The 14,134-nt window shown below is 40.9% G+C and overlaps 1 protein-coding gene across 8 annotated transcripts in view; it reads left to right on the top strand.

The window, feature by feature from the left end:
• dab2ipb (DAB2 interacting protein b) overlaps positions 1-14,134 on the top strand; it is a 131,107-nt gene that overhangs the window by 79,755 nt on the left and 37,218 nt on the right. For all 8 annotated transcript variants that reach the window (XM_080046734.1, XM_080046737.1, XM_080046736.1 and 5 more), the window contains 3 exons: positions 9,401-9,554; positions 10,745-10,843; positions 13,372-13,926. In XM_080046734.1, the coding sequence (XP_079902860.1) occupies positions 9,401-9,554; positions 10,745-10,843; positions 13,372-13,926 (808 nt within the window). The remainder of the gene's footprint in view (positions 1-9,400; positions 9,555-10,744; positions 10,844-13,371; positions 13,927-14,134) is intronic.

The raw sequence follows: 14,134 nt of genomic DNA, 5'->3' as shown, positions 1-14,134 counted from the left end.
TAAAATTATGTTTTTTTTTTGTTGTGAACGCTGTTTGCTTAGAATTGAAAAAAATAATCAGCCCTGCCCTGTCAAGGTTATTAGTTGGTAATTTGGTGGGTTGGTATGTTTTTAGAAGCACTTATAATTATCGCAAACACATATCCAAATGGGACCGGCTATCATCTTGCACGCATGTGGGCAAAGTTTAGATGGGTGTGGAGATCTTCTGCAGTGATGCTTATTCATGAAGAAATGGTTTTAACGGTTAGCAGTACAAAAGCTTAGTGAAACACACTTTTATTTACAGTCAATTATTTACATTTTCCAAATTTGTTCAGCATTCATTTTGACCCCTAGGCATTGTGAAATGCATTTTGTATCACATATTTTAATAATCGATAATACAGAATATATAAGGTAGTATGTCAAAATCAGTAGAGTAATACATTATATTGATTATGACTCATTTAACAAGATGCTTTTGCTCACAAAATAATACTTCTTTGAGCAATCTTGTTAATCCTCTGTACATATAGGGGAAGGTGGGGTGATTTGTGCATTTTGGAAGTTGCAAAACCCCTTGTTTCTAGAAAACCGTGGAAGAAATTGGAAATGTGACTACATATTTAAGAAGAGCCATCCATTTGACTCATCCTGTAAAGAAGGGAGACACAAGGAATAAGATATAAGCACATTTAAGCTCAAAAAACTGTGTTTTGCCTTTCAAAGTAAAATTTCCATGATCAAGGTTTTTTGATTATTGTGTCTGAACAATTATAGACACGTTTGAAAACATTTGACACATGTTTTAGTGCTTTGGTATGCTACACTTTGAGTCTATATAGTTAGCACAATGTCAACCCTAAATTGCTGCATCATGCCTATTATCCAAAATTCTGGGGATGGGGTGATTTGTGCGCAAGGGCCTGGGTGAGTTATAAGTAAGTAAGTAAGTAAAATGTATTTATAAAAGCACATTTATGACAGTTTGCACTGTCCAAAGTGCTGTACATAGTGCATTCAGTAGGTAAACAATGAAGGTAAAATAACAATAACCAAAATAAAAGACGTAAAGCCCATACATCCACATAAACACAGATAGTAGTGCAGAGGTAAGTAAGTAGTGCAGAGGTTAATGGGGAGGAAACACCAGGGTGTACATATGGGTTTTGAGCCTTGATTTAAAGGCAGAAATGTAGGGGGAATCACATTTGTCAGGTGGCAGTTGGTTCCACAAGCACGGAGCAACTAGTGCAAAGTACATTTCTGAGAGTTGTGCCAGTGGCATGGCTGTATACGCTGGTCACCAAAAGAAAGTGATTGTCTACAGTAGCTCAGAAGAGAGTGACATCTCAATTCCACTTAACGACACCACTGATGAGAGTTCAGATGGCCAGAAAGATGATGATGGTGACTTTGTCATTGTGACACAATGACGCACAAATCACCCCACATAGTGGGGTGATTTGTGCGACAAGACAACTTTTTTTCCGAAAGCTATATTTCTTAAACAGTTTATTCCAGATCCAAAGTTTTTATTGCCAGGGATGCACAACATCCTGAAATATATGTACATATTTGAGTTGGAGACATAACTGTCAAGGCCTCACTTTAAAATCACTTTGAGTAAAAAGTTGCACAAATCACCCCACCTTCCCCTATGATATAGACCGCTGACCTACTGGTCCAACTGAAATAACCCAATGGACCATTATTAATGCATTTATGTACAGTAAAACACAGGGGAAAAAAATAGTTATCGACTTCTTGTCTGTCCTCTTGTTCAGTTTAAGAAAAGTTGAATGGGATAGAAAACTAGAATGTAGTTCATAATATAATATCTAAAAAAAAATGTGTATGACATGAGTGCTCCTATATTTGCTAAGAAAATGTTGTTCAGTACATTTCAGTGCAATTCATGATTAATCCCTCACATTAGACACTATTGTATGACATTTCATAAAGCTAAAGGCATTGTAAAGAAGGCATAATTACACTGTTGGATTGGTCACAATCATTAACTCTTATTGTTCTCCTATTTCTGGCAGCGTTTTTATTTGCACATGAGTGTTGCTACTGATCAGGGGATGTAACGGTGTCTGGCTGTGTGTGGCTGACTGGTCACACTAGGCCTGGCACATGATGTCATGAGACTTTTATTTTCCCCGAGGCTGTATGTGACAAAAACAGATTGTATGCGTTTTAGTAAGGACATATTTAATCGTGAGGTTTTATTCCTTACCTGTCCCATGAAGTGCATTATTTAAATCAATGTACCTATCATATCGTATTGGTTTGCTCCCAGAAAGCCATTAGTCATTACTATGACATTTGTCCTTTGCCCTCTGATGGTAGCTGCCAATTAAGGAGAGACGCATTAGTGCAACCTTTGACCTCATTATAAATGCTCTGTCTTTGGTAGGTTTTCAGCTGTCCTCATTCGGCCCCTCATAAGCACACACACACACACACACACACACACACACACACACTCACACACAAAGTCCATTGTACTGTACTAGCTACATACAATGCTCCAATGACCCTTTCTTTCCCTCTTGGCTCTTAAAAACTCGCCTGGGAAGAGAAATAAGATGAGTAAGCAACATGTAGAACGTGTGTCACATCCTGCAGAGCTTGGCTGAGATCAATACTCTCATGATATCACCACTAATGTTAAAAAAACTGACTAAGACAGTCCTCTCAGATCATCACAGATAATTGGCATGCTGTGTTGTGCAGCTGCTTGTGTGTCCAGTGTTTGCATTTTAGCGGCCAGCTGTTCTGGTCTCTTTCACTCAGCACATGACCTCAGAGCCAAAGCCCACTCCGGACCAGCTCTCCACTACTCCGTATTGAGTCTCCTGCAGTGAGTGTCCATAGCAGATGTTACACTGAATTACCATCGCAGCCCTAGCAGGGAGGCTACGCTCTCACTGTAATCAAGCTGTGCATTCTTGTGTGTATGTATGCGTATGTGTCTTACCAGACAGCCACCTGATTTCACCTCCCAGCCAACCCATTTCTACAATATAGTGTCTCTGCCAATGCTCTAAGTCAGGCACCGCCACAGTTTCTCCTGCAGGAGTCGATCATTTAGATATTAAATGCTAAAGCTAGCTCCCTCCCTTCCTGTGTGTGTACGAAAGGGTGTGTGTGTGTGTGTGTGTGTGTGTGTGCGAGTTGGAGTGGGAGGGTGCGTGTGTTTGCATGAGCCTCATTCTTGCTTTTAAAAGCTTCCTTCCTGCCTGTAAATGAAAGGCCCTCTTTGTGCAGAGCAACTCCCTCTATACTTTTAGATAATGTGTGCTCCCATGTATAGCTTGCATACTATTTTTTCCTACACAAAAGTGGTCACACTATAGCTTCAGTTTGAGCTTGGGGCAGTGTCTCTCTTTTCTCCTCATCCCGGCGTAATCTCTCTTTTGTCTTGGGCGCATTGGAACGCTGGCAGCCTCAAAAGAGCCGACGATGCTGTCAACTAGCACAGGTGCTGCAAAAGCGCTAATGCATTGGATAAGGACCAGCACACACTTGAATGTGCCCACTCATCTTTGTCACCCATCTATTTTCAATGTACATTTTCGTATTTTCCCTTCCGGTGTCATTGTAACGCTCAAAGCCATACAACACAGCCAATAAGGATCCAAAGAAGTCACGGATGGATGAGGAGCAATGGTGCTTTTGATTGAAAGGTCTGAAAGATACATTTCGTAGAATTGATTGGCATTTTTTAAGAACAGACTTGGTAGACATGTAAAAAAGTATGCTCTAATAAGTATATAATCTCTTGAAAATAAAAGCTGTTACTTATTACACAATGCACTGTGTGAACATTTTCCCCTACGGTTTATTGGCAGTCGAAATAATATTGGTGCTGTCACATTAGCTGCATCCACCAACTCACTTTTCACACTCGCATCCCTCAGCTTCTTTTCCTTGGTGTCCGTCTCCAGAGATCAGTCTCTCTCTGCAGTCAGTCTGACTTCTCCGACAGAGAATGAGGTTTGCTCTGCTGTTCTGTTGACTGGAGCTTGTAGCCGCCCTGATTGGTGTTTGGGCTCCAGTGCCTGTAGCCACATGTCAGCGGTTTTCGGGCTCACACATCCACCGTTCTGCACCAGCAGTATCTGACAGGACCCCCCCTCCTTCTCTCTCTCTCTCTCTGTCTCTCTCTCTCTCTCTCTCTCTTCTTTCTCTTGACTACTCTTTCCTTCTGCCTCTTGCTATGGGCCAGACGTTTGTAATGTTTATATTCTCCTGCTACCCATCACCAAACTGTTCACTCCAGTGCAGATGACAATCGACAGATGGCATGGCAGGTTGATGCACAAAAAACTGTCAATTATTTTGCCCAAAACACAAATGCCTTTGTATTGCTAAATAACAAGCAAAACACAGACATGAATCAGCAAAAAAAAAATACCCAGACACTGACTGTGCTAAGAGTTTAACTTCCTCTTTGAACTGATGTTGCTTCATTATCCCCTGCCAGGCCCCTGAGAAAAGACTGACCACATCTGCTCACATCAAATGAGCGATCAGGCCCGTGACAGAGTGCTCTGCAATGTGACAGACACGTAATTGTTTCATCGCAGCCTGTGGTCCTTTCCACTGACTCAGCTCCAAAGCAAGTGGGAATAATGGACACTCTATAGTGTGAGGGCTTGATGCAGTTATAATGGCCTATTTGTCCCGTTGCCTGTCTCTGCAGTGCATGTGTTACATAATGAGGCTAGTCAGTTTGTCCTTCCTCACGATCCATTACCTGTCTGCACTGAAAAATCTGGTGTTAATACACAGCCTAGGCTCTGTAAACTGGTGATGAGATAAGGGGGCCCACCGTAGCTTGCAACATGCCCGTTTACAGAGCAAAGGCTATGTATTAACATAGTGTTTGGTTATGCTGGCTTGCTGGAGCTTTTTGGTTTTGAGTCCCATCTTGATTTTAATGATATGATAATGTTGTGTATTGCGATCCTACCTTAGTGCACTATGACAAATCGCTTGTCTAACTATTTCCTTTCTGCAAGCACTGGAGTCAAGTTGCCCTCCCATAACAGTGCGTGGAATATACGAAAAAAGAGAAACACTATTTGTAACCAGCTCTGAGTCTGGTATCCCATGACTTTGTTGATGCTTTGCTCTGCCACAAGGATGTACTTGTAATACATGAGAGGCACAAATTGGGCCAATGATTCACATTATTTTCATACTCAAACTATTCACTGAGCCCTCGTGGAGGCACCTGCATTTTTTTTTTTTTTTTTTTTTTACTTATTTAGGTAGGTTTGTCTTCTTATTTTACATTACATAAGATTTATTCAGATGACACTTGTCCAAAACGACTTACAATAAGTTAATCTTCACTCCACACAGGAACAAGAGCTATGTGTCATCAAAACCCTAGACTGTATGTCTTTTTCTGGTTCTTCTTGTTGCTATGCATGCCCACTGGCACAATGGTCTCATGTGTTTGTCCGTTTGGAGACTCGAGCATTACTAACAAGTAAATGCTGTGTCAGTCTGCAAGTGGAAAACGTATTGATTGTTGTAAACACTGGTCTGACAGCAAGGCACAATGCTGCGTAAACAACACTGTGAAGGAGGGTAACCAAGGACAACACTGTTTGAAAAGAATCCTACGCTAGAATTAACCGGAAGCCTCTCTCTTGAGAAAAGAATGTGTTGTTTAAGGTTATGTCAGAAGCATTAGCTTTGGTCATTTAGGTCATTTTGCACATGGGTAATTGCAGTCACAACAACATAACAAGGGTATTATTTCTTACGAGAAGATTAACACCACTTTACATGATCAGTAACTTACTGTTGTAGTAGCACATGTAATTGTATTGAAACAACACATACTGTAGATTATCCAACGTGCTGTTATTTGGAGTTGCAGTAGTACATTAGTTCAGCCTATCTTGAGCTAACGGTATAAACACAGTCCCTGGTGGTACAGCCAGCTAGCCAGTGTGTGAGACGGCTAAGTGCTCTGACGCCTATATTAGCCCGAGGTTTTCAGACTTCATCAGATCCCAGACAGGCTATCAGATGAACTTCTTTTTTACCGGATGCAGTGGGTGCAGCAGCCCAGACACACTCACAATCCATTACTCTGCTACTCGGCTCTCTCCTGAACTTACTCCTAACTGAGTTTCTATTGAACCTCAGCAGAGCACAGTCTGTATGGATCCCAGACTACTGCACTAATAGGATTTGGTCTGATGCAGTGGCCTACTGTATATTCCTTAAAATGGAATGTACATTGCCTTACTACTAGGTGTTTGGATCAAATCTAACAAGTAACATACTTACTTGTAACGACACTTACTATAGTCAAGGGTACTCGGAGTAAAAACTCCATTGTTTTGCCATTCTAAGTAAACTATGGGTTATTAAACACATACTTACCATCTTTTTTCGAAAAGCTACGTCAATGGTTTGAGTCGAGATGGGGAATAGTGACCATCACAATGCACCTTTTAAAAACACCACGGACCAGCCTAAGAAACAAAACAAATTCCTTTTAAGTGGGGAGCTGCAATGAATTGCCATGATGTGTAAAGCTACTGGTGCTTGAGACGTTATGTAATCTCGTCACGTCGCATGCACTGCTTCACATTTGATTTTGCCGAAAAATCGTTTCTTCGCAATAGAGACATACATATTTGTATAGAGAAATACGTATCTGTGTGTCTCTTCTGGTGTATATACACTCTCCTTATGTATCTATAATACATAAGGTACAGTATGAACAATACTCTTTGCATCATCTCTTGCAATTCTGACAAGGTCTTCGCAAAGGCTGTTTCTGTATGGCCTGACCTTTTCAATTATGTATTTTACTACAGGGCTTCATACAGCTCTGTCTGCGTGTGTGGGGAGCCACTGGAAGTTTCTGTACTATACTATCATCAGCAGCATTGCGTATCTGCTGCATAGTATCTAAAATATTTAGGTGGCCCCGAACGAAGCCCAGAACGACCAGGAGGGCTAGATGACTGGTGGCCAAGCAGGGAGGATAAACACAATGAAAAAGAACAGGGGAAGACTAAGAAAGGGGGATGGAAGAATCCTCAAAACATAAACTGCACCATGCCAACTTAGGTAAACTCTGAATGCAAGAAAGACAGGGTAGAGAAGAAATGGAGAACATGTCAAGGACTTGAAGCTCTATGCAGTCTTTTCGTCTATCTTTTTAACCTTTTTTCTGTTAGTATGGTGTCCTATTTATTTACTGTCTTGCTGTCTGACATATTTTTAACCTTTTTTTAAACTTAATTCCTTGTTTTTTAATGAGCTGTATGTCAAGTCAAATTCCTGTGCACCCCTGTACAATGGGCTTTGAATAAAGCGATTCTGATCCTGACAACAAAACAAGGACATTTGCTGAGAATAAACTGTGATGGGGGAAGGGCAGCAAAGAGCAGAAAGATGAGGGAAAAAAGGACAGCAGGCACGGCTTTCTAATACCAGTCGTTATTTGCAGAGAGAGTGACATAGGCAGTGTGTCAGACTGGTTTAAGGGCCGATTTCATACGCAGTCTTTCACTGTCAGTGTTATAAAGTGGCCTACAATAGGGCTGTAAATTACACGTTACAGAACAATTTAATACAGCGCCGTGCAGATGACTGGCAGCATTATTATTCATCGATTCACACTCTCACAGCCTCTCGCCATTTCCACTGACACTAATGTTCTAATATGATATGCGGAGGAAGAAAAAAAGATATGAATTTTATTCCTTTTTGAAGATACATACATTTTCTCACGAGTAATTTCTCTTCATAACATACACAATATTACCCCAGAAGACGAAGCTTTTGGCAAGCTACCCTTGCTGCACATTCCAGTGCATTTTCACACAAAAAAGAACCTTTTTTGCTTCCTATTAGTTGTTGCTAAGTGAGACTTATAGACATCATTGTGCAGGTTATGGAACTGTATTTGGACTATAGATTCAGAGGTTAAAATCCCCATCTCTATCGGCCTCTAAAAAAAGGCACATCCCACTAGAAAAATCCCCTGTTTCCCCTCCTCTCCGCTTACTTGACTCGCTCTCTCTTCTGCCCGGCACCCCAGTCAGCCAATCACAAAGCAGCGCACGGTGCAAGCACACTACCCCTGCATCTGTGTGCTTTGGAAAAGGCTAGAAGCTCCTGAAATACTGGATTCTCGTATGCAATCCTCTAGGATTTTTTTATTTTATTTTATTTCAGGGGGTGAAATTCTATGTGTGTGTCAAAGAATAAGAAAGGAGAGAGGGGACAACATCATCATGATCCACTTTACATGGGACATGGGATTTAACAACAAAAGCTGGCTGGCTGTATAAAGAGCTGCATGCGGTTCTTAATCTGTCATTACAGCTGCTGCATTTTTCCTGGAATGCTCTTTTTTTTAAGACCACAGGGGAGATGTGCTGTACACACACACACACACACACACACACACACAGGCATACTCACAGACATAGGATTAGTGTGTAAGCCGTCCATAGAAGGCATTATTAAAAGAATGTTCTTACTCATTACAACAGCAATTGACCCTCTGTCTGGCTCGTCCTGCCAGTGCGTGAGAGTCAGGGGCTAATGGTCGCCTGTCACCTCTTATATCACTGGCTTGCGTGTTTAGCTTTTCATCCTCTTATCACTTTAGGCTTGGAACTGGAACATGGTGTTTCATAGAAACGTATCGAGGGCTGGGGTGGGTTTGAATCGCATAATCTAACAATTGCCTTTACTTCAAAGTGGGTCAATTTTGCTTATGTAGGCCAATGTCACAAATAACAAATGTTTACTGATGGGCGTTTAGTTGACGACATAAGGGGCATAACATTGTCAGTAGATATAGTAGCAAGCTCAATAATGTGGATAGTATAGGTGAAAGTTATAGATGGGAGGATATCACAAGAAAAAAAATGTTTATAGGGCTTCAGGGTTGTCTTGGTCAGAAAGTTAATAAAGAGTGTATTCTTGGCTCCTGTCGTGGTGCAGTGAAGAAGAGGTGACAGGATTATAAATTCCATAAAACAGACAGCAAGTTGTATCACTGTGAAGCATTATCATATCATGGAAACATTTCGAAGCTTGACCATTTATGATTATATTACAGGAATTTCAGGGCTTTTTTCATTCATTAATTGCTGTTTCACATAGCATCTGTTAGGAAGTGAGGCCTAAAAGTGAGTGCATGGACATGTGTTGATATAATGTGCAAGCCCTGTCATGCAGAGAACACAATGCCTATGAGGCAAGTGGAGTGTCCTCTCCTTGTCATCGTGGCACTGTCTTCATTCACACTCACCATGATTGTCGCTAATGCTCGCGGTACATATGCTAGCTCTCTCTCTCACCTCCTCTACTCAATACGGGTGACTCAGTCCTCTCCCTTTTCTCTCCCGCTCTGTAGATCTCATCTGATGCCAAGGCTGAAGGAGTCTCGCTCCCATGAGTCATTGCTCAGCCCCAGTAGCGCTGTGGAAGCCCTGGACCTAAGTATGGAGGACGAGGTTATCATCAAGCCTGTTCACAGCAGCATCCTCGGGCAGGACTACTGCTTTGAGGTGAGAGGGGAACACTACACACATACTCACATACAGTGCATAAATAGTGCATGTTTTTTTTTCCTTCACACTTCACAAAAAACATACCTCATTAAAGTATTCATGCACTGCCATACGTCTGGTGTTGCTATAGTTATATGTTGCAAAGTAGGAATACATTTACAATGGGTCAAATGACTCATAGCAGTTCCCTTCATCAATAGAGAGAAATTCAGCATCTTCTTAGATGTTTTGGTTCTCTCTCATCGCACTCATCAACACAGTTTCTGGATGCAGTGGGCAGCTGTTTTCATTATTTTTTGTCACCCAATTGTAACATATAGCCAACTATTTTGCAATAAGAACAATTCCGATTTCCATATTTAACTAGCTTTTTGTCCAAAGCAATTAACAATTTTTTTAATAGATTATTTAATCTTAAAAAAAATAGTGAAACATTTTTCATTATAAATTTTAAAGGGAAAAAAAATTGTGAATAACAGCAGGAGACAATACTTTTCCATAAATACTATTGCAACTCCAGTTATTTTATTAGTTGCCGATGGACGATTACAGCCAAAGCCCAAAGGTTCTGATACAAACGGTTCTCTGCATTTAAATAAACACAGAAGCAAGTTTGGGTGATCGCTGGACTGGAGTCATTTCCAACAAATTATAAAAAGGAATGGCCTCTAGTTACTGTGAAATTCTCGTGTGCATTACATGTGTGCACAAACACATGTTTCCAGCTGTAGCGTTAGCTTTGGGAGCCCCAGGGTTAAAGCAATTAATGAAAAACTTTCTGTTCTACAGTGTATACTGTTGAGACCAGGAATCTCCACTAATCTGATTTATCATGCTCATTACATAGTTTTGCTTCTTTCTTTCTTTCCTGTTCTCTCTCTGTCCCATGGTGCATTGCATTTTTTAATCATCCAGTTATGAGCCAGCCTGCCAAGCCAGTCGTCAGTCTCCTCTGTCCATTCACACCATTCAGTCATTCCTCAACACTGCCAAGTCATGTTTAGTCCCCTCGTATCCACTATTGTGTTTGCGTGGTGTATTGTTGATAAGCTTCTTTGCCGAGAGAGACAAAGTGGTATTTATGAACCAAGTTTAAGCAACAACAAAAAAATCAGTTCCACTTCCTCCCTGTTATTGTTATGCATTTTGTGTCATCAAATTATTCATTTTCCCTCCCCACTTTGTAGGTCACCACCTCCACAGGAAGCAAATGTTTTTCCTGCCGCTCATCAGCCGAGAGAGACAAATGGATGGAGAATTTGAGGAGAGCGGTGCAACCCAACAAGGTAAGCATGTAAATGAGCACTAATAAGTTCATGAACAAGTGTCCCAATTCCAAGCCACGCTTTGCAACGTTGATAAGCGTTAAGAGGGCGAGCTGTATGGTGATGACATCGATATTAAAGGTGGAGTCAGTGATTCTGGAGAATGCTTGTAATGTTGACAAAATCACTTTTTGCCCAAATTAGTCAGAGTCTCCTCACAATCCGCTACCTGTTTTTGGGCTAGAAAAAGCCAGTGCTTGTACACAGGCTCTGTAAACAGGTATGTAGACGAAGGGGCCCACAGTAGCTGGCAACATGCCAGGCTATGTATTAACACAGTATTTATGTTCAACGCACAACCAGTACGGACAGGTAGGAGATTTTGAGTAGGTATTCACTGATTTTGACAACAAATGAAAAAAATTGACAACAAGCCATCTCGGGAATCGCTGACTCCCCCTTTAACTCATACAACAATGCAATCTGATACGTTTAAGTGCAGCTGTGCACTTCCTGCTCTGTCTATACTTCAAGAGCAGAACACACAAAGGTTGCACAGAGGATTCACAACAAGACTCTCAACGTGTTCTCCCGAGCAATGATACCATCTGCAATCTTTACAAACACAGCTGTAGCAGAGGGAGAATGGCAAACATATCAAGCCAAGAAAATAGTCTTAATCTCACAGCGTCTTTCTTCTTCATCTGTCATAATTTAGTAAATTATTCTCTAATTAGAACTTTGGGGAGAATAATACATTCTTTAATAGCATTGAAGTCCTTTTCCTCAACTAGCTCTTTTGGTAGGAATGTGTTATCTCTGTCTCTCTCTAGCTCTGCTTTTGCGTGTTTTAATTATTGAAGGAATTTGAGAGATTAGATGCAGCCATTTTTTTCCCCTTTTTTTTGACAAACATTGAAACTGATACTGAAGTTCTTTGAAATATGATGAGGAAGTCTCTGGAGCTGGATTAAGTAGATTAAACAGATTTCACACTTCTACTGCAATAAATAGAAGTGCTTCTCACAGACTACAACGGACCAAACATGTGGTGATTAAGGTAACACATCACTGTTAGCTAAATGTAGGAACACATGTTCATACCAAGAACATTTCTTCAGCATGTGAAGGACAAACAAAGGCATTAAGACAAATTAAAGTAAAGGAAAAGTTTAGCAAGTCTTTCATTTTTAATACGGAGGGAACATTTTCTCTGAAGGACTTTTAAATTCAAACTTTTAAATTTAAATCCTAATCCAAAATGATCTACAATGCCAGAGGACATATTTGTCACGGGGGAAACAATTTGGCATTATGCAGGACACATGCGAGACTCAACCTGTTTGACTATGTGAGGTTTCAGGTCCATATTTGTTAACATGACCTCGCCCTGAAATCGCTTTTCTTTTGCTGGGGTTTGGTAGGAGGAAGAAAATGCTGCAAAGTAAAAATATGGAAAAACAAAGAAGTAAAAGAAATACATTTGCAATGCTTATTTGGCAGGGATAAAATCAATGTAAATGAAACAACTGGGTCTAAGTGCTAAGCCGGCACAATCAAGCTTCTCTGTGAGAGAGGATAATTATGGCTAATTATGGTAATTGGCAATTTCACAGAGGTATCATCCCTGCGGGCAAGTACATTTCGGTGTGCGCAGAAAGTTACACACAACATAAAGTTTGCTTGTAATTGGCGGTATAGAACAACTTTATTTACAGCAGGGAGTAACACCACGACTGAAATGTAGCTGCCAATCATCAGTAATAATACTGCAAAGACTCAAGGTATATAGAAGTTACATAAACTGTATTCAGTCTGTGAAAAGAAAGGAGGAAAGGGAGACATTCTTTCCACTTTTCTTTAAGAGGATGATAGCGAAACATTATCTCCTCCCGTTTGACAGATTAGCTCCCACCTAATTAAGATGCACCCTGAATGAACCACTGATACATTATAGATAAGACTGAATATTCATCACAGTTCAGAAACAACTAAATTGGGATATCCATAGAAACGTATGAAATGAAATAGATCAATTCAATATTCTTGCACTGAATAGTGTTTTTGTCCAACGTATGAAAAGCATCCAGATACTTAGCTACCACTACCTCCATTATCCAGTGGCGTCATTGTGATAGTGAGAGGGCTCTAGCATTTCTTCTTAATAATGTAATTAGTAGCTCCTCGTATTCCTCTTTTTGTCTTTAGATTTAGTTTTCAAGGCCATATGAGTAATAAGCCAAATATATACCCCGTTCTTGGCTAAATCAATTGATGACATAAGAATGGGTTAGTGTTCTGTGAAATAATGTAGGAGTACGATTTCTTTAAAGAAACCAAACGCAGGAGAGAAAGCACTTTAAATGGCCACTATGAAAGGATTGAGTTGAGGCAAGATTATCACTTGAATTGTATCAGTATACTGCCATTGTCATTTGATTTGTTCAGTTATTTGTTAATTTGTTCACTAGATTTGTTCTAAGGTTTGTTTGTGGTGGATTTGACAACAAAAAAACTAATCTAAAATGACCTTGTTTTTTTGCCTCCAGGACAACAGTCGTCGAGTGGAGAACCTGCTGAAGTTGTGGATCATCGAGGCCAAGGATCTGCCCGCCAAGAAGAAATACTTCTGCGAGCTCTGTCTGGACGACTCGCTGTACGCCCGCACCACCTGCAAACTCAAGACTGACAATGTCTTCTGGGGAGAGCACTTTGAGTTCAATAACCTGCCCGCTGTCAAGAGCATCACGGCCCACCTCTACAAAGACTCTGACAAGAAGAAAAAGAAAGATAAAAACAATTACATTGGACTGGTCAATATCCCCATCGCGGCCGTCACCGGGCGACAGTTCATGGAGAAGTGGTATCCGGTCAGCACTCCCAACCCTCCGAAAGGCAAGACGTCTGGGCCTATGATTAGAATCAAAGCGCGCTATCAGAGTATGAACATCCTTCCCATGGAGATGTACAAGGAGTTTGCAGAGTACACCACCAACAATTACATGCTGCTGTGCTCGGTGCTGGAGCCCGGGATTAGTGTCAAGAACAAGGAGGAGATGGCCTGTGCACTGGTCCACATTCTGCAGAGCACTGGCAAGGCCAAGGTTAGTACCAACGATATGGTGTTTTACTCTCCACGGAAAAATAATGGCTTAGGCTTACAAATACCAGAGTATCAGACCATTATCCTCCAAACTGGTTAGCTATTCTTCCGCTGCATGCTCATCCTCTGAACTATTGACCCCCAGCACCCCCTTCACAGCTGTATAACACAGCAGACATAGACCAGGCACACAGGTGATTTCCTCTCAA

This window comes from Ammodytes marinus (assembly GCF_949987685.1).
Source record: "Ammodytes marinus genome assembly, chromosome: 18".
In the NCBI taxonomy this organism is placed as follows: Eukaryota; Metazoa; Chordata; class Actinopteri; order Uranoscopiformes; family Ammodytidae; genus Ammodytes; species Ammodytes marinus.
The sequence above is the reverse complement of the archived record's forward strand: the minus strand, read 5'-3'. Positions and strand labels throughout refer to the sequence as shown.